Raw genomic sequence first — 26,324 nt, forward strand, 5'->3', positions numbered from 1 at the left:
GAGGGTGGGATATTGGGAAACAGTGTGTTTCTCCAGGACCCATCAGCTCCAAGTCGTTGTCCTTCAATCTAGTTGTGGAGGTTGCAGCTCACTGCCCCATGTGGGAATCGAACCGACAGCCCTGTTGTTAAGAGCTTGCATTCTAACCAACTGAGCCATCCGGCCATCCACCCCCGTCTTTTGTTTGTTGCTTCTAATCTGTGGCAGGTTGGGAAGCAGGCTGATGAAGCTTATAAAAAAATCAAGTAGAGCGAGGATAAATAGCTCCTGAGTTGCTTCTGCGACATTTTCTATGAGTAGAGCGTGTGGGTTTTATGATGCCTTCCTCAGCTTTGGATACCACTTGTTTCCTGATTGTCTGCTGTGTTCTAGATCACTGAGGTGAAGAGATAAGCAACCTCCACATAAATGAGGATAATACTGTCTTCTAAAGTTGGTGTGTTTGTATGAGGCCCAAGTATCCCTTGAATACAGTATAATAAAGCCTTGGAAGCTGACGAAAAGTAACTTCCCAATATATAGCTGTTTTTGTCATTTTTCAGGGGGAGTAAAACAGGTACAGAGACTCCAGGATGATTTTCATGGCTGATACTCACTGAATTGAACTGTTAGGATGAAATTCAGAAGGGATCTTTCCAATTACGGCTATGAAAACATATCTTTAGAAGACCCTGCAGAGACCCATGGAGACAAGTATAAAAGATGTGCAAGTCTCAAGGCAAACACCTCCCTTTTGAAACAGAAGCCTCTCTCTATTCAACTCATAACTGGCAAGAAGAGACTTAGGTTTCACTTAGGCCATCTCTATTAATATCCTAAGAGAGGAGAAACCCAGACTTGGGGTCCCTTCACAAAGCAGACTGGCTCAATTTCTCCAATGCTGGGCAACTGCACAGATCTGGGGGCACCCTGCTGTCACCACCCCCCAGTCCTGCTTGGCTGTCTTGGTTACTCTCATGGCCAGTTGCTTTGCCTGTGAACACGGCCCTGTTTCTGCATAAAAGTGATGGGACCAGTCAAGCCTGTTATTATACCTGTTAGTAGTATTCACTTCCACTTGCTGAGTACCTAATAAGTGCCAGGAAGTTCTACATGCTTTACATAACTCTCCTTTTGTCTCCCCAATGCTGCTCTGAGGGGAGTGCTATTATAAATAACAAAGTACATGCAGTGCTCTTAGCACAGCTCTGCCTCCCTCCCTGTGACATTTCCTGAGACTGTGCTCAGTGGCAGCAGGGATCCTTGTCACTCTCCTTCACAGCTGTATTACCAGGGCCTAGGATTAGTGCCTGGTGCATAGCAGCTGCTCAATAAATATTTGTTGAATGAACCATAAATATTAGTTGTTAGATAGCCCCATTTCCACACATGAGTAGACCAAAGCTCAGAGAGGTATAGTAATTTAGCCAGTTCACAGAAGGAAGGGAGTGACTGAGCCAGAGTCAGAACCTGGACCCAGCTGGTTCCGGCGCACAGCCTGTGCTCCTAACCCGCCCTGAGAGGGAGGCCTGATTCTGGCAGAAGTAGTAAATGCCTGCAAGTGCCCCTAATGGGGAGTGCCCTTGGGCATGTGATGTCTGTGGACTGGCTGGTTGGGAACTGGAGCTGGGATGGCACAGTGCCTGAAGCCCACCTCTGACTCTGGGACACGGGCCTCCGCCCTCCCCCAGGCTTCTCAGTGATTTGTCATCTGTGAAACCTAATTAGCACAGCCTACATTTCTACAATCTTTTAACCCTTTCATTGATTGCACGGCCCTGGCTCTTTAGCGGATGTCCAGACTCCCTTGACAGATTTCTGCTCTGGCTCTGTAGATTATGCTGATTTTTAGTCTACATGATCTAAAGGAATATGATTTTGGAGTATGACTCAATCAATCAAAACTACTTGTAATAGAGAAATCACATATGCTTTGGGAGAGTATTATCAATTGCAAGTGTCTACGCCATAGGAATCTCAGTGGTTTCCTCTCCTTTGATTTGCATGGGTAACACAGTATGTGACTTTTACCTTCCATGGTTTAGCTAACTCTTGAGGTTTGTTGCTTTTCCAAATTTAATTTGAAAGTGTTTTATATCTGTTGCATATTATTAAACTTCTAGGCCATGTTTTATAAAGATGTCCAAAGAGACCCATAAGAGTGTAAATTAAAGAGTTACCAACTTTGTATTTATATATGGGCTGCTGTATAAATAGATGCCACGTTATCAAACTAGAATAATGGTGAGAAGAAATACTGTCTCTCCCTTCTGCCACATGGTGAGATCACATAAATTTGTTATAGAAAAATATACGTGGCCAGAAAGAAAACCATTTTACCCCTTTAACCAGTGATATCCCAATTCTAACTATTTATTTAAAGAAAACTCTGATTCTTTCCTACTTCAGTCAAGGTAACTGTGTTTTTAAGAATTCAGGAAAATGCTTTCCAAGGTCCTTTTATCCTTTGTGTTTGCTATTTATAGACTCATAGGGGCCTTGGGAGATAAATATTATACACCTGCCTCAGGCAAAACTATATTCAAGTCATCCTCAAAAGATAACTTACTCCTTTCTAGACTATCTTAAGAGATAAAAGCATCTTTAGGACATCATTACAATAGATCATTTACTTGGGAAGTTTCTCCTAATATCTAACCTAACATCTTTCTCTTCTGGTCTTATTCAGAAAAATAAGAATTCAAAACACGTCTTTTTATGAGTTTATAAAGAAGGTTTTGCTATATAGCTTTTCCCCTCAGGGTTGAATAAATATTGGTATTAGTATTTATGATACTGGGGTGTCAAAAATAATCAGCCCATTTTCCTTTAGTGCTTTAGAGAAATAAAGAAAAAAGGGAACAAAAGCAGGTTATGACTTACTGCTTTGAAGCTCTCAGGATGCTAACAATGGTTCTGGTACCTTATATGTAGATGGATTTGTTTCCTTAAGACTGTGGAAATGATTTTGAATTTATTTTGAATTGCTTACTTTTAGGTGCATTTTGACCAGTTTAAAGAAGCATTAATACTTATCTTGTCTAGAACGCTATCCAACGAAGAACACTTTCAGGAACCAGGTAAGGACACTCACTTGTCTTCTCTACCTTCCCCTATAAAAGTTGTGCAGGGAAGAATTTGGGGACCTTGAAGCATGTCTATGAAAGATTTGGGGCATCTGCCTTTCATGGATTGAGCAGTTATTTTCAGTGACTTGTCTTTTGATATTATCATAAAAGCCCTGCAGCTGTTGAACACTGAAATGAGACTTTCCTCTGACAATAGCGAATTATGGAAGAAATAATTGGATTGTTCCTAGGCAATATGTCAGGTGGTATGGCAATAACTCACTCCTGAAATGAGCAGAGTGAAGCTGAATGATACTTCCTTCATTCTTATTTCCTGTGTACATTGAAGGATATGAATTGGGAATTTTGCCTGAAAAAAGAAGGGTGGCCTATCTAGAGATAATTTTATTTAGTCCTGTTGAGTGGATAACCCTCTGCTATAGACATTATCACGTTATAATTGTTTATCTCCCTCTCTCAAGTGATAGTTCCTTGAGGACCATGTGGTTCATGTTTTTTATATTTCTAGGGCCTAGTAGAATGCTTAACACATAGTATTCAGTGAATGTTGTGACTTTCATATACTTTATTGATTTTTTTTAAAGGCACTATAGATTATAAAACGCATCACTATTTTATGTATTTCTAAGAAGAAAAATTGTTGCCAGTTATAATAGTAAAATGCCATTGATTATAAGACACATCCTAATTTCAGTGTTCAAATCTAGGGGTGAGTGTGTGTGTGTGTGTGTGTGTGTGTGTGTGTGTGTGAGAATTGATGAAATATGGTACTTGATGATACTTGTGTGTCTTAGAATTGATGAAATATGATACTTGATGAAATATGGTAAATATTTAAGGGGAAGTCTAAAGAGTGTTGACATTTGTATTATAATACAGCCCAGTTTTATCAAATCAGTGGTCATTGGGCTGGGGTTAGCGGTTGACCGTAAAGAGGCATGAGGAGATTTTGGGGGTGATGAAACTTTAATGTCTTGATTGTGGTGGTAGTTACAGATTTTATGAGTTTTTCTAACCCATAAAATTGTGCACTAAAAGTGTGAAATATACTCTATATAAATTATACCTTAATGAACCTAACTTAAAAAAAAAATAACATAAAATATATAGTCCAGTTTCTGAGACTGAGGAAAATCATTAACATTTTGTTGCTACAAGGAGTCATTCAATGTGACCTATTTAGATGAGCACAGATGGGAACTCATTTCTTATCCTCACTAGTGATCCAGTTCTTCGTCACACCTTCTGAAATGCTCCAGATTTGTGTCATGTGTGTGAACACTGTGTTCAGCACTGTTTTGGATTCCGGATTGAGTCTCCCCCTTTTTTGCATATGGTGACCACCCCTAAGAAGGTTCTTGTCAACTCTGAGACTTGCCAGGGCCCTCTGGAAGCCGACAGTGAGCCTGGGAAAAAGGTTATTGCCACCTCAAGATTTTCTAGTCTAACAGTAAAATTTCTGTAGGTGATCACTGCTGGAACGTAGAATTTTGTTCTTATGGGGTCTCACATTTTATTGATATTTTTCCTTATGGAAGGTTGTTTGTCATCTTGATAACAATAGTGCAAGAGCTAGGGACCCTGAATAGAACTATGGTGACGTTACCATAACATTTTAGTTAATGTGAGCCTAGGTCCCAAGCATAAGTTCCGTGTTCTTCTGTAGGCTGATAATGTGCTTTTGTGCAGGTTTGGAGGGCGCAGCCCTGCCACTATGTAGTTAGTCCACAGGACCCTTCTGCTGCCCTTTCTTCAAATCCTGTACCGTCATGTGCCAGAAAATTGTCCTACTAAAGATACAGATTTATGGTGACTATACATGTGAAGAGTGAGCCCTAGATTTGTGCAGTGTGGGAACATACATAATGGGACGAGGGCATAGACAATGGCTGGCTGAGCTTGGTAACAGCTAGGAGGTAACATTTATGATTCTGGCTCCAGATGGTGTTTCAGAGTCATGTGTGTGCCTTGCTGCTGTATAGGCCGAAACCATAATTTGGATAAGTCTTCCAGGACAACACACAGAAGGGTCTTTTATAGTTTCTCTGTGTGTTCCATCCTTTGCATAGGCTGGAACAAACCTTTGTTATAGAGCCGCTCCAAATCCGTGTGATGAAGCAGCAACATACTTATCGAGAGCATTTCATGCAGCATTTTTGTCACTTCCCTGATGTTTGGTCTGGCAGGATAAAATCTAGGATTGAGTCTATGCCTTAAGCGTATTTTATCTCACAGGAGGCCGTGAGGCAGCCGTCCCTCCTACATTCCCAGCTTCTTTCCTGAGCATCTCTGCTTTTTCTATCTTTTACCCATCTCTGTCTGGCCCTTCCAGTTGTGTCTGGGGATCACACAGTTCTTTCTACTCAAATGTTCTCCCACCCACTCTAAAATGTGACGCCACCCCCCACAGGCTGATTGGCGTGGCTCGTGAGAGATGGAAAGAAGGGTCAGGATTCAAATGCAGCATATCAAGAGGCCACCCGAGTTCACCCCCTCCTTCCACTTTATGAAAATAACTATCCTTTAAGGCATAGACCATATCATTGTTGGGCTACAGAGAATGCTGCCATTTTAACCATGAGCAAATTGAGACCTCAAGAGGGACAGACCTTACTTGACGTCTCACAGATAGTGGCAGAGAGGATGCTGACGCTGTATCGCCAAGGGATGTAACTCCAAGAGCCTGTAGTTTAAGGATGTCAGCCCTCAGATGGAGATCTGGGGCCACCCAAGTCCTCATCAGTGCAGGCTGGCCAGAAAGATTCTGACAAGTGGCCAGAGGCAGCCAGAAGGAGTGAATAACAGCAAGTTCCACCTGATCGTTAGTGACAGGGAGGCCTGTGTCCTCAGCATCATTTGGCTGTTCGGTACTCAATTTATCTTCTACCATAAGGGCCGGGGCTGTGGGATTTACGTCTTGCCTTTTGAAATCAATGGTCCTACTGGACTTTGAGAGAAAAGATTATCCTTAAACTGTGAAAGGTGACTGAAAACATAGGAAGGCCATAGTGCATAGCCTTAGAAATGGAATGGATCCTGAAGTGATATTTTATAACAGCTAAGATTTTCATACATTAAAAATTCCAGATGCTATACAAGACCATAATACAGAAAAGCCAGCTTGATATGGTGGAAAGAGCCTTAAGCCAGGAGTTATGAAATACTGTCTCTACCCTTCTCATTGGGTGGCCTTATACGTCACAACCTCTGTGGCCTTTGTTCACCCCGTATGTAAAGGTGGTTGTACAGGAAAATACTTAAAATCCACTCAGATCAAAGATTTGATTGTGTTGTGTCCTAATATCGAAATGACATTATCCACTTTTATGAAAAAACTTAGCCTTCTGTTTCTGTAAGATTTTTACCTAACATAAATTGACACTGTAAAGTTTTGCTTCCTAGGGACAAATGCCCAATATATGACATGCTGTCGTATTCTCCTAATAAAAGGCAGTTATGTGTAAATAATACAAAAACAAAGTTATAATAGGATTTGAGAGGAGATGGAATTAACACATTATTTCTGTAGTCTTGGGGTTATAACTTCTCTGAGGAAGTTATAACATTTATAACTTCTCTGAGGTACATTTCTTTACATTTAAAATTGGAGGGTATGGACTAGACTATTTTCAGCATCTTTTTGACTCTGATATTTATGATTGTAAATCTTAGCAGAGAGTGTTTTCTTTAAAAAGCAAAGATAACAACAATGATAATAGCAACAATACAATGAGAAATACTGAAATTCAGATAAAGGTAGAAACATGGATTTGGGTGGTAGGGAATCTTTTGTCAATTCTAAACTGATTAACATTGCCAGTGGCCTAACTCCCTCATATCTACATGTACAAGTTAGTTTTTAAATTACTTTCTTGGAATAAGTGAAGAATGACAACTTAATTATTAGTCATTTATTCAATTTGCTGTGGCCTTGGATTGTGAAATTTTTGTCCGTAATAAAAATGCTGGCCCAGGCTCTAAGCTACATGGCATCAGCAAGCTGTCTGAATCTGTTCTCCAGAGATTTTGTCCTCATTTGATGCATCTTGCATTAGATTTCTACTCTGTAGTCGATGTTAGCATAACGCAAGTAACCTTTTCTTTCCCTGTTATGGTTTGTTTATCTGGTGAGGGAGAACTCAGGTTTGGAAAAGCCAAATCATTGGAAAGATCAGACTAGACGTGGTTTTGGTGCAGATGATTGGTTTCTGTTATTTGTTTGTTTGTAATAAACATTCCTAACTCCAGGAACCACCCTAATTTTGATTATTTTCCTGATGTTTTGAAGAAGCTATAAATACCTATAATAAACAGGCCCCTTTTCATTCCCTCAGCAAACGTGCATTGAAGCGGGTCTGAGGGCGTCTGGCTAGGTCTTGAATTGCGGTGATGGAAGATTTCTGTTTGTAGCTGTATTCAGAGGCCGTGGGCCAGGCACTCCTGTTTTTAGGAGATATTATACACAGATGGCCCAACAGGCGTGTTCTGTTGTCCTCTCTTTGGTTGAGTAAGATAAGTAAGAACTTAGTCTCCTGTTCCCTTGGTATTTATGAGATGTTGACGGTGAGGACCAGAACATTTCTCCCTAAATTAAAATAATTTAACCACCACCAACAAAAGCAAGTGTGGGGAGTCAATTCATGAAGTCAAGGGGAATTGGGAACGCTCACACCCACTGGTGGTCAGGTGAAAAGATAGGACTTCCCTGGAATGATATACAACAATAGGCACCGAAAACTGTAAAAATACCTTTGGCTAATCAGTGTTACCCTCAGATCTTATGCTATAGAAATAATTATGGATGTTCACAAAGATGTATGTGGATAGTCATTTAAAACAGTGAAATATATATATATGTGTATACATAGATATACGTACATATACATACATATATAAAGCATAAATATTTGACAATGTATTAGTTAGGCAAATTATGATGTATCTTTGTAATCAAAGATTAAGCAGTTATGAAACTGTGCTATAGAAGAATACTTATTGTTATGATGATTTTACTAAAGGTAAAAATACAATTTTAAAAAAAATATGTGTATGTGCAAAAAATATAGTCATATTATTTAAAATTAAACAAATAGGGTTGGTGAGAATTTTTATAATGTGAAACAGTTTACTTGGGAGTTCTGCTGATGTTGTAAGTTTATTTCAACTTCAGTGTATGAGAAAGTTTCCAAATGGGGGATGAAAAGATGATGATTTTCTACAGGGAGTCTTAGAGAATTGGTGTGTTCCTCTCACATCAGCCCCTTGCTGAAGGGAAAAGAGATAATAAGGAAAAGAAAATGAAGGCAAGAAGGAGATGGAGGCAACTCTAGTTTCTGAGATGATGGACTGGATAACGCCATTATGCTTTTGCCACTAAACTTACCTACTGCAAAAAATGAGTTCGAGGAAATTTGCTTTGGAATTATGCAAAGCTAAAGACTTTGAGACTTTTTTTTGGGCTATGAGACTCTCCCTGACTCTGCTCCCCTGGGGCCCCACGTGGGTGCCTCTCACTGGTGAGCTGGCTCCTCCCAGGAGAAGGCTGGAGAAACAATCATATTATCATCATTATCAACTCAAAGACTTTCTCCTCTTGACTGATCTTCAACTGCTTTAGGGCTTAGTCAGACCCATCAGTCCTTCCTCCACACCCTGGTGGGGTGATAACCTCCCTCCCAGGCAAGGCTGTTCTGAGCTACCCGTATTACCTTTGTGTCTGAGCTGTGTTCCAGCAAGATGCATCATTCAGACTGGTAGGAGCTGATGTGGAGACTCCAAAAAGTCTGTCATTGCATCCAGGGACAACCTGAAAGCTCCAAACGGACACGTGCATCAAGAGAGGAGTAGTTGGGGAGCACTGTGACATGGGCCCTGAAGCGGCTGCCTTGGGAGAGCGGTGTGCACACATGCATGGGGCGATGGCCCATCTGCCAACACATCCCGCAGAGGCAGGGAGCTGACTGGGAGGCGGAAGGAGTGGCCTGCTGGGGGGCTTCCCTGATGTCTGTTGTTCATTCTCATGGCCTCTCTTCTTCCCTCCCTTACCTGGGACATCCCCCTCCTCACCCCTTTCTGTCCACCACTCCAACTCACCTCTACCCTCCTCTCCTCCTTGCCCCCCGCCCTCCCCCCAGCACAAGCCTCTAGGTCTCTGACCATTTTCTGTCCCTACCCCCTTCTCTCTTGGTCTCAGTCTCTCTCTCTCTGTCTCCCCTTTGGTTTTTCTCTCCCTTTTCTCTTTTGTAGAATCAGGTGTGGGTTTGCACTTTCACGGTGTAATGCCGGTGAAATGGTACAGGTTGGAACAGGCGAGGGCCGGCGGGGGGGTGGTGGTGATGGATGGTGGGCTGGTGGTGCTCACTTACTGCCTGGCTTCCTTTCCCCAGGGAAGCTTCTGGGCTGCTGGTCCTGAGGTTTGCACGAGCTTCATTTTAGACTCTGTCTTATTTTCACATGGATTTCATGAATCGTGTGAGCTTGGCAGAAATGTAGTTTGGAAAGCCTTAGATTGGCGGGTACCCTTGTTCTGAGGTCCTTGGGAAGGAGGTGCTGTCCGGGGAATGATTTCCGGGGCTGACTAAATGGGGCAGGAGGGGAAGCAGGAAGTAAGGCTCTGCATGAGTGACCCCAACATAAGAATAAAAGCAGGGCTTTCTTCTTCATCCTAGAGATATCCTCAGGTCACTTTTAGGAACAGGGAAATGTGATTCAAAAAATGATAAAATATTCCTCTTATCTCACAACAGGTGCAACATAATGCTTTGCCCGTGGCAGGCGTTCAGTAAATATGAGTAAAATGAATCGATGCAATACTGGCGTGCCTCTTTGACATTCTCCTTTAACTTCCCATACATGTGCTGTGGATGCCACTTCCTTCCAGGTCTTAAGCTTGTGTTTTTGCAAAGAAAGCGTTGATTGAGTAGTGTAGGCTTTCTGGTAACTATTTCAGCTTCCTCTTGGGTCTTCATTGCTTTGCCTTTGGCCATCAGGGGAGCTCAACCTTCCAAGTGGGACTCTCTTTCACACTAGTGGCTAAGGTCAGTTCCGGAAAGTACTGCTCAGTTAGAGTTAGGGAAGGGAAGAGAGTGAGGAGAGGGATGGGATGGGTGCATGTCAGTTGTTCTCCCTGCCAGCAGCTGGCTTATCCCCTGAGTGGTCATTCTCACTTGACAGTGTATTTCAATTTTCCTTTGATTATAAGTGCAAGAACCTTCCGGTCACAAGGCAGACATGTGCACGGTGATTCCTTCTGATTCTGGAAGGTGAACATTATTACAGAAGGAGTTCCTCTTCTTGGGACAGATGAGATATGGAGTAAAGTGGTGTCTGAATATCCAGATTTTGTTTAATTTCTAAGGCCAGAAAGGTTTTTCTGTTTTTTTATCTTTTGAACTCTGATTAGATTTTTCTTTTTTTGCCCACCTGCTCTGCACAGACTGTTAGTTGCTTCTACATTACTCCAGCAATCTTTAGGAAATTGAACAAACCAAGTATTTGGTTTGTGGAATAAAGCCTAGATCATCCAAACTAGGTCATATAGGACTGCCTCAAAGTCACCTTACTACTCATAATAAGATCTCCAGGGATGGGGTCCAAGACTTTTCTCGGCAGGAATCTTGTCCGTTTTCCTTCAAACCCCAATTTTTGTTTTTATGTAGTGATGACAAATAGGAGAAATGGAAAATGGGAAAGAAGGGAAAATGACCCAGAAGATTGACAATCCAGGTAGAATCATAAATATATATTCAAGGAAAGCACAGCAGTGCTTTATGTTTTGTTTGTTTCACTGGCATTTCACCTCTGTCCTTGGAGCTCATGATTGCAGCAGTTACTTATGCTATAGGAAGCTGTATGATTTATGTAAATTATTTTATTTCTTTAAGATTTTTATTAAAATATAGCTAACATACAATATTACATTAGTTTCAGGTGCACACCATAATTATTCAACATTTATATACCTAAAGAAGTGATCACCATGATAAGTCCAGCAACCATCTGACACCGTACCATTCTGTCACAGTATTATTGACTGTATTCCCTATGCTGTGCATTATATCCCTGTGACTTATTTGTTTTATACCTGGAAATTTGGACCTCTTTTACTCTTTCACCTCCCCTCCCCTTTTTGAATTGTTCTCTTTTATTTCTTAATAAATCAAAGGACTCTATATTATCTGGCATAGATAAAATTGTTCCAGTATGAAACCGTGAAATATGTAAGTTACATCTGGATGAACTCATAAAGTAAATAAACTTTGCCCCAGGCTGCGGTTTTGCAAATCTTATTGGGCATGGTTGGGAAAGGGGTAAGGCATTCTTTAATCTGGGTGTATAAGAGTGTCTTAAAATCCCCACGGAGACCTTCTGCTTGGTGGACTGCTGCTGTAGATTTCTAAAGGCCTGGCTGAGATTGACAAGGAGAATCGTAGAGTTTTCAGATACATAAACAACTATGGCTGTTGACCATGTATGTTTTCTCTGGACCTCCTTTTGTTGTCTTTTTTTCCCCCTTCTCATCATGCAAGTACAATGATGCTGATACTCTAAATAGGAGAGGTATATATGAGTGTGTAAGTCTAAGAAGTACTTATTTTTAATTGGTGTGATTAATCTAATTCTTTATTGGTTTCATGGATGGTTTGGGAAATTCAGTATAACGAAACCTTATTTACCCCATTTATCCTGTGTGTGTGTTTAGTGTCTCTGTTCCAAAAAGATGATGCAGTTTAATCAGTTTCTCTAGAAATTGACTTTGTCACATATGTACACTCTGTAAAAGATGTTAAAGTTTGCTGAAAATTAGTTATGATAATAAAATATAATAAATAAAAGTTTTTTAAAGTTCCTGGCAATGCAAAAATAAGTAAGTAAATAAATCAACCAAAACGCCATAGGGTTCCTAACGGTTCACAGTCTATTACTTTCCATTGCTTAGAAAAAGAGCTGTTTCAAATCTACCACTGTTCCCTACACAGCATGGGGTATTTAGCGGTAAATAGCTAGAGAACCATTTCATCCACAGGTGGGTTTAGGATTAAATCACAGTGGGTTTTTTAAGATGGTTACTTTGTTCCACTACTTTTTTTTTTCCTTGAAAAAGTGAAGCATGCTTTAAGAGCTCCCCTGCCACTTCCATCTCCAAACCAAGACTGAGTTCTGACACTGGGAAAATCCCATGTTCCATTTTCTGATATTACAGGTTTTCCTTTTAATCTTTTCCAAGCCCCTATCATCACTAATGGTGTATCTCGTTGTGTGCCAGTAAAATTTAAGAATATGTCATAAATTAAGGATGGTTCTGCATTGCCTCTTGTCTGACTAGCATCTGTGAGTGTCAGCTGCCAACAAGTAGCTCGGGTGTCTGGGCCGCTCCTGAATACTCACAAGCTGACACACTCTCTTCTGATAAAAGGTACTTTCCAATGTGCATGTGATTTTCAATATAAATTTTGTATACTTAAATGCTTCCTGTAAGAGAATCACTCGACCTAATACAATGACTTGGCTGGGACTTTAAAAAAACTGGATATAAATATCGCTAGACATTAGAGAGCAAGCATAAATACTTCACTCTGAACTTTGCTGAGCATTTTCAGGATGCTTCTGACCACATCTGTGAAATCTGAGCTTATACCAGAGGAAGGGCAGTCGGGGGGAGGGTGGCAGAGTTAGTCAAATAGGGTCACCCCTCCTCCCAGGGAAACTATAAAGTAATGGCTAACCCCTAACATGGTTTCATTGATGACAAAGGAAAGTTTTGTTCTTTTAGTTCTACATCCTCATTTTGCTGCTATGTGTATATACCTCTTCCAAAAATCGACATGACTGAGTTCAGACATATCTTGTTAGGACTGTCATGTTCAAACAGAACACATATTTTGTTCTCCAGAGAGATACTATATCTGTGTGGATGATAAGAATCAAAGCACATTGCCAGTCTTTTGTATCTTAATGAAATATTCTCCTAATTCTGTGCAAGATACTTAAAAAAAAATCTGTATCGAAGATGATATTTATTCTCCTTATTCTGTGCAAGTTACTAAAAAACGTATCTCAGATGACATTCGCATAGAGTGAAGTATTTATTTTATTGCTTTAAAGCTATCCATTGTAGGAAAGGGTAGTGTGTAGTGGTGGTGGTGATGCTAGTGGTGGTGGAAACCTTGGTGGTGATGGTGGTGGTGGTGACTGTTGAGCCTGCGACATGTTATGTCAGAATGCTGAAGTCCTTCTTTAGGGTCAAGAGATGACTCTCTCCTTATGCACAATTCTTTTTATTTTGCGCAACACTGAAGCTCATGAAGAAGAAGAAAACATAATACACCATATCTATTAATGCAGTTTCACATTTGCTATTTTATTCCACAGCTTTTAATTTTATAATGAGCTCTGATGCCAGGTTGCATATAAGCGATGAGTTGTCATTAATTGATTAGGATCCACTGTGTCAGTTTCTTTGTTCTGCCATCCTGATTGTCTGATAGATCAGAAAGTGGGGTGGTTAACAAAGGAGTCACTGAGGTACGCGAGGGGTGTGTTTTAGACTAATCAGTGTGAGTACTGAATTGACAGTGCTGAGGCGGTGTTTGTTTTATCATGATGTTCCAAGACTTCCTCCAACGTGTCTCTCCGTTAGTGTGATCGACCCTCTCCCTTTACCTTTCTCTGCAAAACACCAGCTTAATAAACAGAAGAATAAAAATGACCCCTCGCTTTGTCTGTATTTTTAAGTCAGATCCTTCCCTGCCGGCATTATATCTGTCCCATCACGTACAGAGATATATACTCGGGGTGCTGTAAATCATTCCGAATTAGAAAGAAGCTGTGCTCTGCATCTGACCTGGTGGCTCACATACGCCCACGTCCACCCCAACTGGCAAACGGTGGTGGTTTATTTTGGGACTGGTATAAGAGGCTGCGTCTGACGGCTGTGCATGTCAGCTAAGGGCCGAGACTGTCATGTAATGTGGCCTCAACTCTTTTCTCCTTGCCTAGACTGCTCACTAGAGGCTCAGCCCAAATATGTTAGAGGTGGGAAGCGTTATGGACGAAGGTCCTTACCTGAGTTTCAAGAATCCGTGGAGGAGTTTGCAGAGGTGACAGTGATTGAGCCACTAGATGAAGAAGCCCGGCCTTCACACATCCCGACCGGTGACCGCAGCGAGGTAAGAAATCAGAAAGGCACATCTCTCTGGACCGCAGGATACCTGCATCTCTGCGGTGCAGAAAGGAGAACTGAGGGGGGTTTATGGCTTTTCTCAATTGCCCGCTACTTGCTGATCTTATTACTTGCTTTTTGGATACATATAGCTAATTTATTTTACTGTTTGAATGTTTTGGTCTTTGTTTCAACTTTGGGAGAGCTGACATTTCTGTGCATGATTTATGCTTATATGTTTTTGGATTCAGTTATTTTCAGATTATCTGGGGTCTGCCACTTCTAGCTCTTCTTAGAAATCGATCTCTCCTCGATGGCCCTGTCATTTTTAGTTGTGTAAAAAGCTAACCAACCCTACCTTCAAACTATAAAACAGCATCCGTGACAGGTAGAAAATGAAAGTAGTGTATTTAGGTATTTTGAGATTCGGCATCCCAACTTTTGCAGTGGGGTAAAGCAGCTTTAAAACTTAGTTCTTGTTGTAGCACTCAGCAGTTGCCACAATTCTTCTTACTGGTTCTGTAGCACCCAGGCACGTCGGGCTCTCTAGCAGAGATTCACCTCTCTCATCTCCCTTCTTTTCATTTTACACGTTGTCATAATGTACAATAAAGGAGAAGCAGTAACATTTTATTTACTCTTTCTTTACAACTCATTTACCAGCATGCCATTTATAGAACATGATTGAAAATGCCATGCTGAGCAAGCTGTAAATATTTCTTACACATCCCAGTTCAGACTAGTATACTTCAGATACTTATATAAACTGGAAAAGAGAAAGAGGGCCTCAACTTTCTTAAAGTAGTCCGTAGATGGTAGGTTGACTGGAGGTGGCCTGTGCACACATGGATGTGTGTTCATTGCTCTCTGACATCCATGTTGAGCTTACTGAAATTTACAGGAAGTTTGCTCCAATAATGTCGCCAGAAATCAGACATTTAGCACCCTCAACTTTCCATAAAACCCCCCAAACTCAAAGGTAACTGGAAAGAGCCCAAGATCAGAGCATAAATGAAACTGGCCATAAGTACTACAATTTAGAAGACACATAACTGATCTGCTGATCAGAAGAACTTTGCACCATTTTTTAAAAAACAAACTATACCTGTCCTCACACCAGAAGTGAAGGAGCAGTGGCAAAAATGTAGGCCTGAAGAGAGGAAGAAAAGCAGCTAGAGAAGAGAGAGAAACCACAAAAATGGTGTAAGAGTAGTGTGGCTAAGAAGTGAGAGCTGAAAAGAGAGAAGCAAGAAGCAAGAAGGAAAACACTGCCTAGAACGCCATAGCACTGGGGCTAGTCGGCCTGAGGCAAAGGCTACTTCCCATCTTAGTTCAGCCAGTTTCAGACCCTTTCTTGGATCCCTTTGAGAGTTTAGATAGGGCCCTTTCCTCAGTAAAACACATACACTCCCATGCATAAAAATTTTACATATACAATTTCAAGGAGTCAACTATTTGCATACTTTGGTTATTGCAGTGTTCATAATATTTATCTTGCTCTAAGGAAAGATATAATTTTATTACATAAAGTCTATTTTATAACCCAGAATAGTGTGGAATGTATCTGAGACATTTCTCTGTGGGGAAAAAAAAAGGTTAAAACATGTCTCAATACTTTTAGAAGTAAGATTTTGTTATTTGAGGCACAACTTTTAAGTCTGGTATCTGCCTTCTCCAACTATTTTTAGTACCCGAGGCATTATTTGGTGCGGAAATTTAAATGATGACTTAATTTTGGATGAGATAGTTTCTAGTTACCACCAGGGGATACCCAGAAAGTTCTTGGGCAGAACTGGTTTTGTTGCTGGCAGTATATTTCTTATATGCTTGTTTTATCTTATCTACTGACTTCCAGTGAAGATTTACAGTTAAAAAAGTGAGACTTTGTTTTCATGTATAAATGAAAATAAGAGTTGAAGCCTGAGTCTGGGCAAAATCTTGCTGTTTGTGTCTGTGGGGACAGAGCCCCAAAAAGCAGTTTCCAGGCTCTCGACCTCACATAGAAAGGTGCTGGCTCAGGTAGTAAATGGCCATCGACTGTGATCAAATGGCCATCAGCTGTGGCTAGTTGGCCGTCAGCTGTAACCAGTGAGCCATTGGCCACTAATATAACTGCTGTGGCTACGCTAGCAGAAAAGGGGGGGCTAGCAAGAAGATGGTGGCTGAGCCTGCGAGCGGCGCAGTGAGGGTTGAGAATTGTGTGGCTCCTGCTTCCTGTGTCTCCAACCCAGCCGCCAGCTACATAGTGGTATGACTCCCCTACCTATGGCTCCATGGGTGTTCCTTTTTGGCCTCACCATGTCCTGCATTCTTATGTGGGGAGCGGGAGCAGAGACGCTGCAGGCCACCCCGCGTGACACATGGCGCAGCGAGCAGGCTCTCCCGCATGACAGTGTCTTAGTAAAAGGGTATGTTAGGAGAATCATTTCACCCCTGATGTACTTGAGTTTCCCTAACACCTCTAAAACCTCTCAGGTGTGACCTTTTGGCGCTAAATATAGATGCTTTTGTGTTCTACTACCCACCATCTTAGAACAGCTAATAGAGGCGTGGAGAGGGTCATTTCTCTCTTTGTCTGTTCCCCACAAAGATTTTTCTGATTCAATGATAATAGTCTGTTATATCCCACCCCAAACAGCCTACAGGAGTACCGAGTACCATCATTTACTCTGTTTTTTTAAATTGCTGAATGTGTGACTCAAACCAAACCTTATCCAGCTCCTCCTTGCTTAAAAATTAAGTGTTTCGTGAACTGAATCGACCTGTCCGTTTTCAAATCGGTTCACCAATTTAAAAAATTAATAGCTTCACATGTGATGTTTTTGATGTTCCCGTTGGCAGTAAGAAGGGCCAATCCCAGCTTTGTGCTGTAACTGTGATCGTAGGTCATACTCATGGATACGTACAGTCTGGTGGCATAGTTTCATCTATATGTCAGTCTTACTGCATGCTGTTGTGTCAAGATAGCAGTCCTGTTTCCTGACCAGTTTCCATAGTAACCTCCGGAAGTTGGGGCCAACCTCCTTCAGTTGGCCAACAGAAGAAGTTCATGCTCCGGGCAGCATGGGCTTATGCTAGAAATACCCTCATCCCTTCTATGGAAGCTGTTTAGGGCTCCTCAGAGTGCTGGGTAATTTCCCCTATTCTAGGGTATCCCCCAAATGGGGACTGTGGGGAGGAAAAAATTCTCAGTGACCCGTGGGGTTTATTTATTATTAACCTTTAAAGAGTTGAGAATCTGTCAGTTCTTTATTGTACTGTTGGCTACTTTTTCTCCTTTTTGGTTGCCTAAGGCCCTTTCGTCTGCTGCCCTTGGGTGTTAAGAATTTATTTCTTGGGTATGTTTGTTACCAGTGGCTCATAATTCATCTCATTGCCACTGGGCAGTATTGAAGGAGGAAGTGGGGTTGGGCCTCTCCCCGGTGTGAATATTTCATAAGGAGCAGTCAGTTGGAGAGCTGGAGACAGGCCTTCTTGGTTTTTGTTTTTGTTTTTTTTTAAAGATTTTATTGGGGAAGGGGAATAGGACTTTATTGGGGAACAGTGTGTACTTCCGGGACTTTTTTTTTTCCAAGTCAAGTTGTTGTCCTTTCAATCTTAGTTGTGGAGGGTGCCGTTCAGCTTCAAGTTGTTGTCCTTTCAGTCTTAGTTGTGGAGGGCGCAGCTCAGCTCCAGGTCCAGTTGCCGTTGCTAGTTGCAAGGGGCCCACCATCCCTTGAGGGAGTTGAACCGGCAACCTCATAGTTGAGAGGACGCACTCCAACCAACTGAGCCATCCGGCAGCTCAGAGGCAGCTCAGCTCAAGGTGCCGTGTTCAATTTTAGTTGCAGGGGGTGGAGCCCACCATCCCTTGCGGGAGTCGAGGAATTGAACTGGCGAGCCCGCACTCCAACCAACTGAGCCATCTGGGAGGCAGCTCAGCTCAAGGTGCCATGTTCAATCTTAGTTGCAGAGGGCAGAGCCCACCATCCCTTGTGGGACTCGAGGAATCGAACTGGAAACCTTGTGGTTGAGAGCCCACTGGCCCATGTGGGAATCGAACCAGCAGCCTTCGGAGTTAGGAGCACGGAGCTCTAACCGCCTGAGCCACTGGGCTGGCCCCTTCTTGGTTTTGATTGTGGGTTTCCTCTGACTCCTGGATCCTGGCTCAGGGGAAGGTGAAATCCTGACTTGCCTTTGGATTGCAGTTTCTCCTGCTCTCAGACATGCCTGATTTTTCCTAAAGTGGACATTAGAGAGTTTTGATGAAGACAAAAAGGACCTGTTCCTGTTATGGGAAATTAAATGGAGGGGAAATCCTGCTACCCAACAGGAGACTAATTTTAGCTCTAGTGTGAATCAAATGATTATTTCTTTTTCACCTGAGGACTTGTGGAGGGATGTGCGGTGGACTGGAACGGTGTCACAGCGCCTATAAAAGCTGTCCTCAGGACGGCTTGCTTCCTTCTAGGGACTCATCCTGTAAGGATATGTGAGCAGTCATCTGAAGGGATAAGACAATCATTCCTAACCCCTCCTTTTCTCTAGGGTTGTTCCGTAATAGGGGAGTTGCTACGGATTCATTCCAAGGCTCCGCGGTTAGTAGTTCAACATGTTTTTCTGCATCTTTCTTTAGAAGGCCTTCTCCATGTGTATAAGAAAAATTATAGGTAATTCTTAGTAGTTATACTTCTTTACAGTCTACTTGTAACGCTACCCTTTCCATCCCACCCAGGAAAACACAGAAATGCAGGCAAGTGAGAGTGATGCTATTATAGAGATTGCTTTCAAGCAACTAAATTTATTTTTAATGTAAGTCCCTTGTGAAACTTCAGGCTTCATCAGTTACAATGCTTTGGAACTCCTCTCGTGATTGACTGTTCACGGTATACCAAGGTGACCTGGTGCCTTGGGTGAGACCCCCCCACCATTGTTACTATGGGATAACATGCTCCACCACCCTGGGCTTCATTCCCTGAATAGATTATATGAGAATAAACCTTGTGATGAGGTGTTTTGTTTTTTTTAATCGTGTTCTACTTTTGTTTCAGTTCATGTATGTTAAAGCCCTAACATAAACTGTAAACATTTTAATTATCTGCATCCTACCCCGTCCCTCCCAGCTTTCTCCAAGCAAGTTTATTCGTATCTGCTGAAACAGAAAATATCGAACCTAGCTTTTAAGCGTGCCTCCCCTACCAAGTTTAGTTCACAAGCCCAAGCCATTCCATGGGGGAAAGACCACTGTAATCTTGCTAAATTTTCAGCCCTGAATTGTGAATTACAGAACTTCATTTGGAAACTGTAAAGCAGAATATGCTAATTCACAAGTGACAGGTAGGTCCCACTGTCAGGCTGACACGTACATGCACCTTCCAATTTAGTATGTTTATCTGCAAATGGACCCCTTGGGAATCTGACCTCTCATTCTGGAGGCTATTGAAAGGAAAGTAGTGATTTTTTTCTTTTTTTCACAGGATCATTTTCACTCAAGGCAATTCAATTGGACATTCTATTCTGAATTAATCCAGACTAACAAAGGGCACATTCTCGATTCCAACGAAAGGTGTGACTAATGAGAAAGTTTTGGTTGTCATTGTTTTTGCTTTAGTTCATTAAGAAACAGAAGTGAGTTTTTAGATTCCAGAGATTACATTTCCCCCTTTTTGTATGCATATATACAATGGCTACTGAACTGACCTTGAATTTTTTGCTCACGGTTCTTCTAAGGCTAGGTGGAAGGGGGTGAAAAAAACAAAACTAATTCTCAATTCTACTCTGCATTACTCAGACCTGGTAGGAATGGTTGTTCAATTAATACAATTGGGGCAGGGCCACTTTGCTTTCTGCCCTCATTGAAAACAGGGGACACCTTGTTAACTGTTTTCCTCCACAGGGAATAAATCGAGTCTAGTAAGATTCTTATCAAGAGCAAGAGGCTTTAAACAATTCTTTCTTCAACTGCAGACAATAATAGGGTAAGCCAAAACCGTGCAGTTTAACTGAGGACCTGAGAGAAAAGTTAAAGCCAATTGCTTCATTCGCCTAAGAATAGAGGAGCAAATCAAGTCTTTGCGTTTGGACTATGGGAGTGGGAGGATGGGAGATGGTGGTGGTTTAAAAACTTTTAAAGGATTGCTGATTTTACTACCCTACATAAAATCATATTTGCGTAACTTTGCAGTTTAACTTCATGAATTCATTTACATTGTATAGAGTAAATATTGAATTCTGGAGCAAACTTCTTACTAACTGAGAAGTTCTGCTACGAGCTTTTGCAGTTGAAATGTACCTATTTTCCCGTCACTCCCATGACATATTTTGTCCTAGTCTTTGACAAAGTAGGTCAGCAGTTTCATTACTGTTGCCGTTTATTTCCATCAAACAATATGACATCATCAGGATACATTTTTTATTAATGGAATTCCAGTGTTTCCCTTTATATTTTTAAGTCTTGTTAGATTATCTGGCTGTTCCCAGAGATGAAACACTCATTTATGATGCAATTGTAGATCCCTTGAAAGTGATATAGAGAAGCCCCTTCAAAGCCAGTAAGAGGTCTCTCATTCTAACACAGACTGCAGCTTTCGGTCTTGAAGGCTTTCAGGCTTTGCTGTTCCGGTAAGTCTTCCTGATTTGATCCCAGAGGGAATTCCCCTGGAGTCCGCCCCCACCCCGACCTTCTTTCAGGTCAACAATTTCTAATATTTATTTTCTAACTAGAAAATAAAGCAGACAAATCAAAAATGAGCAAGTTAATTTTAATGATAACAGTAACACTTTCCAAATATACCAGTAAGTGTTTTCTAAATGGAAAAGCAGTATTCACTATCTTTCAGGAATAGCTTGATGAGCAAGATACCATGAGCAGAGATATATATCCCTTTTCTTTAAGGACTTTAAAATCCAGTGAACCAAAACCAGTCCCCAACCTTAGGAGAGGCTTAAGGCTCAGACTCTTTCAAATTCAGCATTTCTTCACACTGGCAGTATACTAAAGGCTTTTTGGCAATGTAGCACACTCATCTAAAAGTGTGTGCATTAAAAAAATTATACATTAATTCCTGTTACCCACAACACTTTATTGTAACTTGCAATTGCTTTTAAAGATAAAGGGACTGATTTGCATTCTACTGGAGACAGCCCTGTCACTCACTGAGCAGCTTGTCACTGGGTTCAGAATAGCCCGGGAGCGGGGCAGGCAGGCCCTCCGTGGCCCACTTTGCCTTCAAAGGCGGGATAGCGGGAAATGAACCAATCTCCCAGGAAGCGTGTCCCTGTGGAAACAGTCGCCAGCCCTCCTGGGCACACTTAATTTCCAGTACCTGGCCAGGAGTGCGGGCATTATAAATATTAAAGACTGTGAAGTAAGCCATAGATGCTGTATTTTTAAAAGTCCTACAGTTTCAGTCATAAGCATTCTCTTAAACTGACTTAGGTTTTTTTTTGTTTGTTTTTTTCAGGGACTTCCTTTGCTTAGCTAAGGGTGCTGCTCTTGTAAAATGGACACTATAGCTCAGTTTGTTTGGGAAGCTTTGTTATTCTCGTAAATTTCCTTCCTCTTCTCTTTGGGCTTGCAAGGCTTTCCCCTTTAAAAAAAAGGAAAAAAAAATCTGCTTATGGCTGCTGAGATCTACTCAGCAACCTCTGCTGGGAAAGAATAGCCCCGTGTGTGCCCCCATAATCGTTTTAATTAGCTGTACATTCTGCAGGGCACAAGGTCTGTGCTGGAGCAGATGGCTGGTAGGGGCTGTGACTGGGCTATTATGGGCAGGGGCCGGGCCAGGCCCGCAGGCTGCAGATGCTGGCCTGGCCTCGGGGCTGGAAGCCCAGAAGCCAAGAGGCTCAAGCCATCTGCTCTGCAGTCCAGCAAAGCAGGTGTCCCTGCAAAGAAAGCATTCCTGAAAGCAGCCTGTGCTGCCCACGTGTGTGGGGCACCCTTGTCCAGCTCTAGGACAACCAGAGAGCTAGCCACAATGGCCAGCATAACATTGAGATGCACAGCCCACAGGGTGGGTGTGGGGCTTCCTTTGTCTGCCTGAGGGGATGAGGGCTGCCTTCTGTAGCAGCATTTTGGGGCCAGTCAACCTCCGACCCTCTCCCCTCTGCCTGCTCTCAATGGGGCTGTTGGCCAGCACACTTGGCATAGTAATGTGGGAGCGCAGGTCACTCCTGCCAGCTGTAGCCACCCATGGGACACTGTCCACAATGGGGAGGGCCCCTGGGGAGGATCTACCCCTCAGTTGAATCAAAAGTTTATTGCTTCATCACAACGACCATGCTCAAAGCTGTCCTTTCTACAAGTCTCTTCTGGATTTGTTCTTAAAGCTGACACGGGTCTGTCTTCTGTTTCTTTCCTGTGTCTGCCCTTGTCCTAGTTTTGTACACCCAGGTAGTAGGAATAGTAATTATATTAAAAATATGTATTATACTTACTTAACGGACACTTAGCACTTAATTTGTAGCAGTTACTATTTTAAATGCTTTCCAAACATTAGCACACCCTCTTGGGTAGGCATTGCTGTTCGCTTACCCATTAGGAAACTGAGGCACATTGGGAGTTAAATAACTTGGCCAAGGTTGCACATCTAGTAAGTGGTGGAGCTGAAATTGAACTAGGCAGTCTGGCTCTGGAGTCCAAACCCTTAACCACACCATTGTTCGCGCTGAAATACTAACAATAGCTAATAGTTCCTAAGTGCCAGGTATATGCTTTCATGTCTCCATTAGGTAGATATCTCCACTTTACAGATGAAGTAAGGCACTGAGGGGCCCCACAAAGTGGCAGAGCCAGACCTCACCCACACAGCTCTGCCAAACCCGTGTGCTCATGCATGCCACCATTTTGCCTCCAGAGTCGGGAGGAGTAGCTGACGTCCCTCAGAAGGATTTTTTAAAATTTATCAATATCCATTCTTTCTCCAGTGAGAGGCTACGTACGATTTCAAGGGACAAAATTAAAAATCCTTTTTTGTGAATTAGTATTGAGCACACATCCCAGCAATTGTCCCTCCCTTTCTCCCCTACTTTCCCAGAGATTTTTGTGATTATCTCCCTTCCAGTGCTCATGGCTGATCTGTGGCTAGAGGCCACCTGCCAGCCTTTCACTGTGCTGGGTAAACCATCAGCAACTAAATGACCTTGTTCCAGAATGATGCCTCCTTTTATTGGTGGTGTTCCAGTAGCTGAATGATCTAATCCCCCAATCTTCTAACCTGCCTTCCCCTTCCTCTCCCCCTGCTTTTTAATTGGAACTACTACTGGCTCCAGGCAGTGAGAATGAAAATAAATGAGCTGTGAATGAATTAAATCCTCCCCCACCCTCCAACTGCAATTTAATAACAAATATTCAGCCACCATGTGCTTACCTCCCTCTTTATCTGGATGGCAAACTTCATCTACAATTGAGGTGGTCTTAGAATGAAAATGCAGCAATTAGCATAAGCTTGCTTCTCCTCCTAGCTGGGCCGGTCGGGAGCTGGATCTGTGTTTCTTATTCAGGGGCATGGGAGAAATGCTTGGGAAATTGGTATCCCTAGAGATTTTAAAACAAGTTATCTCTAGTCCCACCACCCTTTCGCTTGTTTGTGTGAAATCATCTAAGCTGCTGGTGCTGCCTGGGATTTCGAAGCCTGAGGCGAGTGGGTTAGGTTGTCTCAAGAATGCCTCTTTTGGATGGTCGTGGTCACAGTCCCCGGTGTAGGTCTCCGATGAGTGTCCCTGAGCTTTCTTTCCACATTCCGCTAAGCTGAGGAGGCTTTGGCATCAGCAGCTCTCATCCTCCTGAACAGCACTGGGCTTCCCTCCAAGCCTTGCCTCTTCGTACCAGGTCACAGTGCTGGAGGACATTGCAGACGTTGCAGTGGTACGTACCTGTAAGGAGGGGAGAGAAGTTTCCCTTTCTCCACACTCCCAGGTCACAGGAAATTCATGTAGTGAGAATTTGAGGGCAGGTGGGCAAAAGAAATAGTGAAGTTGGACCTATTTATATTGCATAAACAACATTTATAGCAGTAAAGGAAATAAAATTGTTTCCCATATTCCCTCAACCAACTGTATCTATTTTATTATTTCTATTTCCTTCCAGTCTTTTTCTAATTATATACATATTTCTGTTAGCAGTAATCATAGTGTAGATAGGGTTTTTTTTGTTTTTTATTTTTTTTTATTGGGGAACAGTGTGTTTCTCCAGGGCCCATCAGCTCCAAGTCATGGTCTTTCAATCTAGTTGTGGAGGGCGCAATCGCTGTTTTCAACCTTTAGTTGCAGGGGAAGCAGCCCACCATCCCATGCGGGAATTGAACCAGCAACCTTGTTGTTGAGAGCTCGCGCTCTAACCAACTGAACCATCCAGGCACCCAGGATTTTTGTTATATGGTCTTTCATTGAACATTTTATAAGATGTTTTTCCATAGGCCTACATGGTTTTGTAATTATGCTTTTAATGACTACATTATGATGTGTCATTATACTTTTATACCCCATTGTTGAATACTTAAATTGTTTTCAATACTCATAAAAATGCTAACTGTACATATTTATGCATATATATTTATTCTTTCTTTGATTTTATTGCCATTGGAAATCAGATGAAATTATTGGTTCAAAGACCATAAACATTTAATGGGTTTTGATACATTAAGCCATTTTCTTTACTAAAAGGGTAATATCCATTTACATTGCTACCAGTAACACATAAACAGGCCTATTTTAAATCATAACCTTAATGGTAATAGGATTCATATCTTAAATACTTTGCTAATTTAAAGGGAACAAAGTGATTTTTTGGTTTTCATTCATGCTTCTTTGATTGCGGTTGAAATGAATCTTTCCCTATATTTGTTTAATTGTGTTGCCTTGAGCAAATTGTTTATATTCTTTGCATATTTCCTGAAGACTTGGCATTTTTCTTATAAATTTATATGAATAACTGATAACTCCCTAGGGCCGCCCAAATTAATGCTTTAAGTTTAAACATGGTAATGGGAAAAAAATGCAAACATAAATATAATACGTGCTACATAAACACATGTCCAATAAAAATAATATGTTTTATAGTGCTTATTATGTGCCAGGCATAATTCTAAGCATTTTAGCCAGCTCTGTGAAATATATATTTCTTTATTCCCATTTTATAGATGGAGAAACTGAGGTAAGAAACTGTCCACACACAACCTGGTAGGTAAGCCAGGATTTAGAGCCTGGCAGTCTGCCTCCCATGTCTGTGCTGTAACCCCCACACTCAATCTCTTATTAGTTAGGGGTGAGAATTAGGAAAAGAGGGCAGCAGGGAAGTACTGCTCTGGGGAGTGAACCAGACACCTGCAGACAGTCCCAGGAACTCGGGAGATGTTGGCTATAGTATATTGTGGCCTCTTGTTCCTCTGAACTAATTGCTCACTATTGTAAAATGAATTGAGAAGTAAGCAAATGTAAGAAATAAACTTTTATGTAGCAAGATACATACCTTGTTGCTTTAGGAATTGTTACCAAGAAGTTTTTGAAGGTGTGTGTTTGCATTTTTCCAACTGTCTCCCAGCACGGGCTCCCTTTATTGTTCAGTGGTACAGAGCCCAGTGACACGTGTTCTCTGGCCTTTCCTCCTGTCAGTTTGTGCTGTGAAAAATCATCCCCTGCTTGTAATTTGGTAGGTTTTATTTTGACCAAATGGTTCTTAGATCACCTTAGTAACCTATTTTGTTTGTTTTAGGTGAACTCAATGGATTTCATTTTAGGGTGTTTCCAACTTACATGTTGAATAATGAGCTTCCACATTTGGGGTGCCAAAGTAGTATGAGCATTTAAATTATTTGCTCTGTTGGATGAAGAAATAAAGATGAAGGAACAGACAGGCAAGATGCTTTTATTAGCGGGGCTTTATTGATTTAAGACTTTCTATATAAAAACTGTTGACTTCTACCCAGAAAAAATAATGTAAGAAAATCTATGGAGCAGTATTTACTACACTGCTCCCTCCCCACCCCCACCATGCCTTACACAGCCACCAGGTTGGAGATGTGTTTATGTGGAAATATGGGCAAATAAAATTGTAATCACAAACAAACAAGCAAAAATCATACTGTGCACTAATTCAGTTCCCACAGATACCATGAGTT

The 26,324-nt window shown here is 41.7% G+C and overlaps 1 protein-coding gene across 12 annotated transcripts in view; it reads left to right on the forward strand.

The window, feature by feature from the left end:
• NIN (ninein) overlaps positions 1 to 26,324 on the forward strand; it is a 93,179-nt gene that overhangs the window by 17,716 nt on the left and 49,139 nt on the right. For 7 of the 12 annotated variants that reach the window (XM_033108100.1, XM_033108099.1, XM_033108103.1 and 4 more), the window contains 3 exons: positions 2,978 to 3,059; positions 12,394 to 12,483; positions 14,067 to 14,236. In XM_033108100.1, the coding sequence (XP_032963991.1) occupies positions 2,978 to 3,059; positions 12,394 to 12,483; positions 14,067 to 14,236 (342 nt within the window). The remainder of the gene's footprint in view (positions 1 to 2,977; positions 3,060 to 12,393; positions 12,484 to 14,066; positions 14,237 to 26,324) is intronic. The other 5 variants (XM_033108102.1, XM_033108104.1, XM_033108111.1 and 2 more) reach the window with 1 other exon arrangement.

This window comes from Rhinolophus ferrumequinum, chromosome 6 (assembly GCF_004115265.2).
Source record: "Rhinolophus ferrumequinum isolate MPI-CBG mRhiFer1 chromosome 6, mRhiFer1_v1.p, whole genome shotgun sequence".
Taxonomy (NCBI): domain Eukaryota; kingdom Metazoa; phylum Chordata; class Mammalia; order Chiroptera; family Rhinolophidae; genus Rhinolophus; species Rhinolophus ferrumequinum.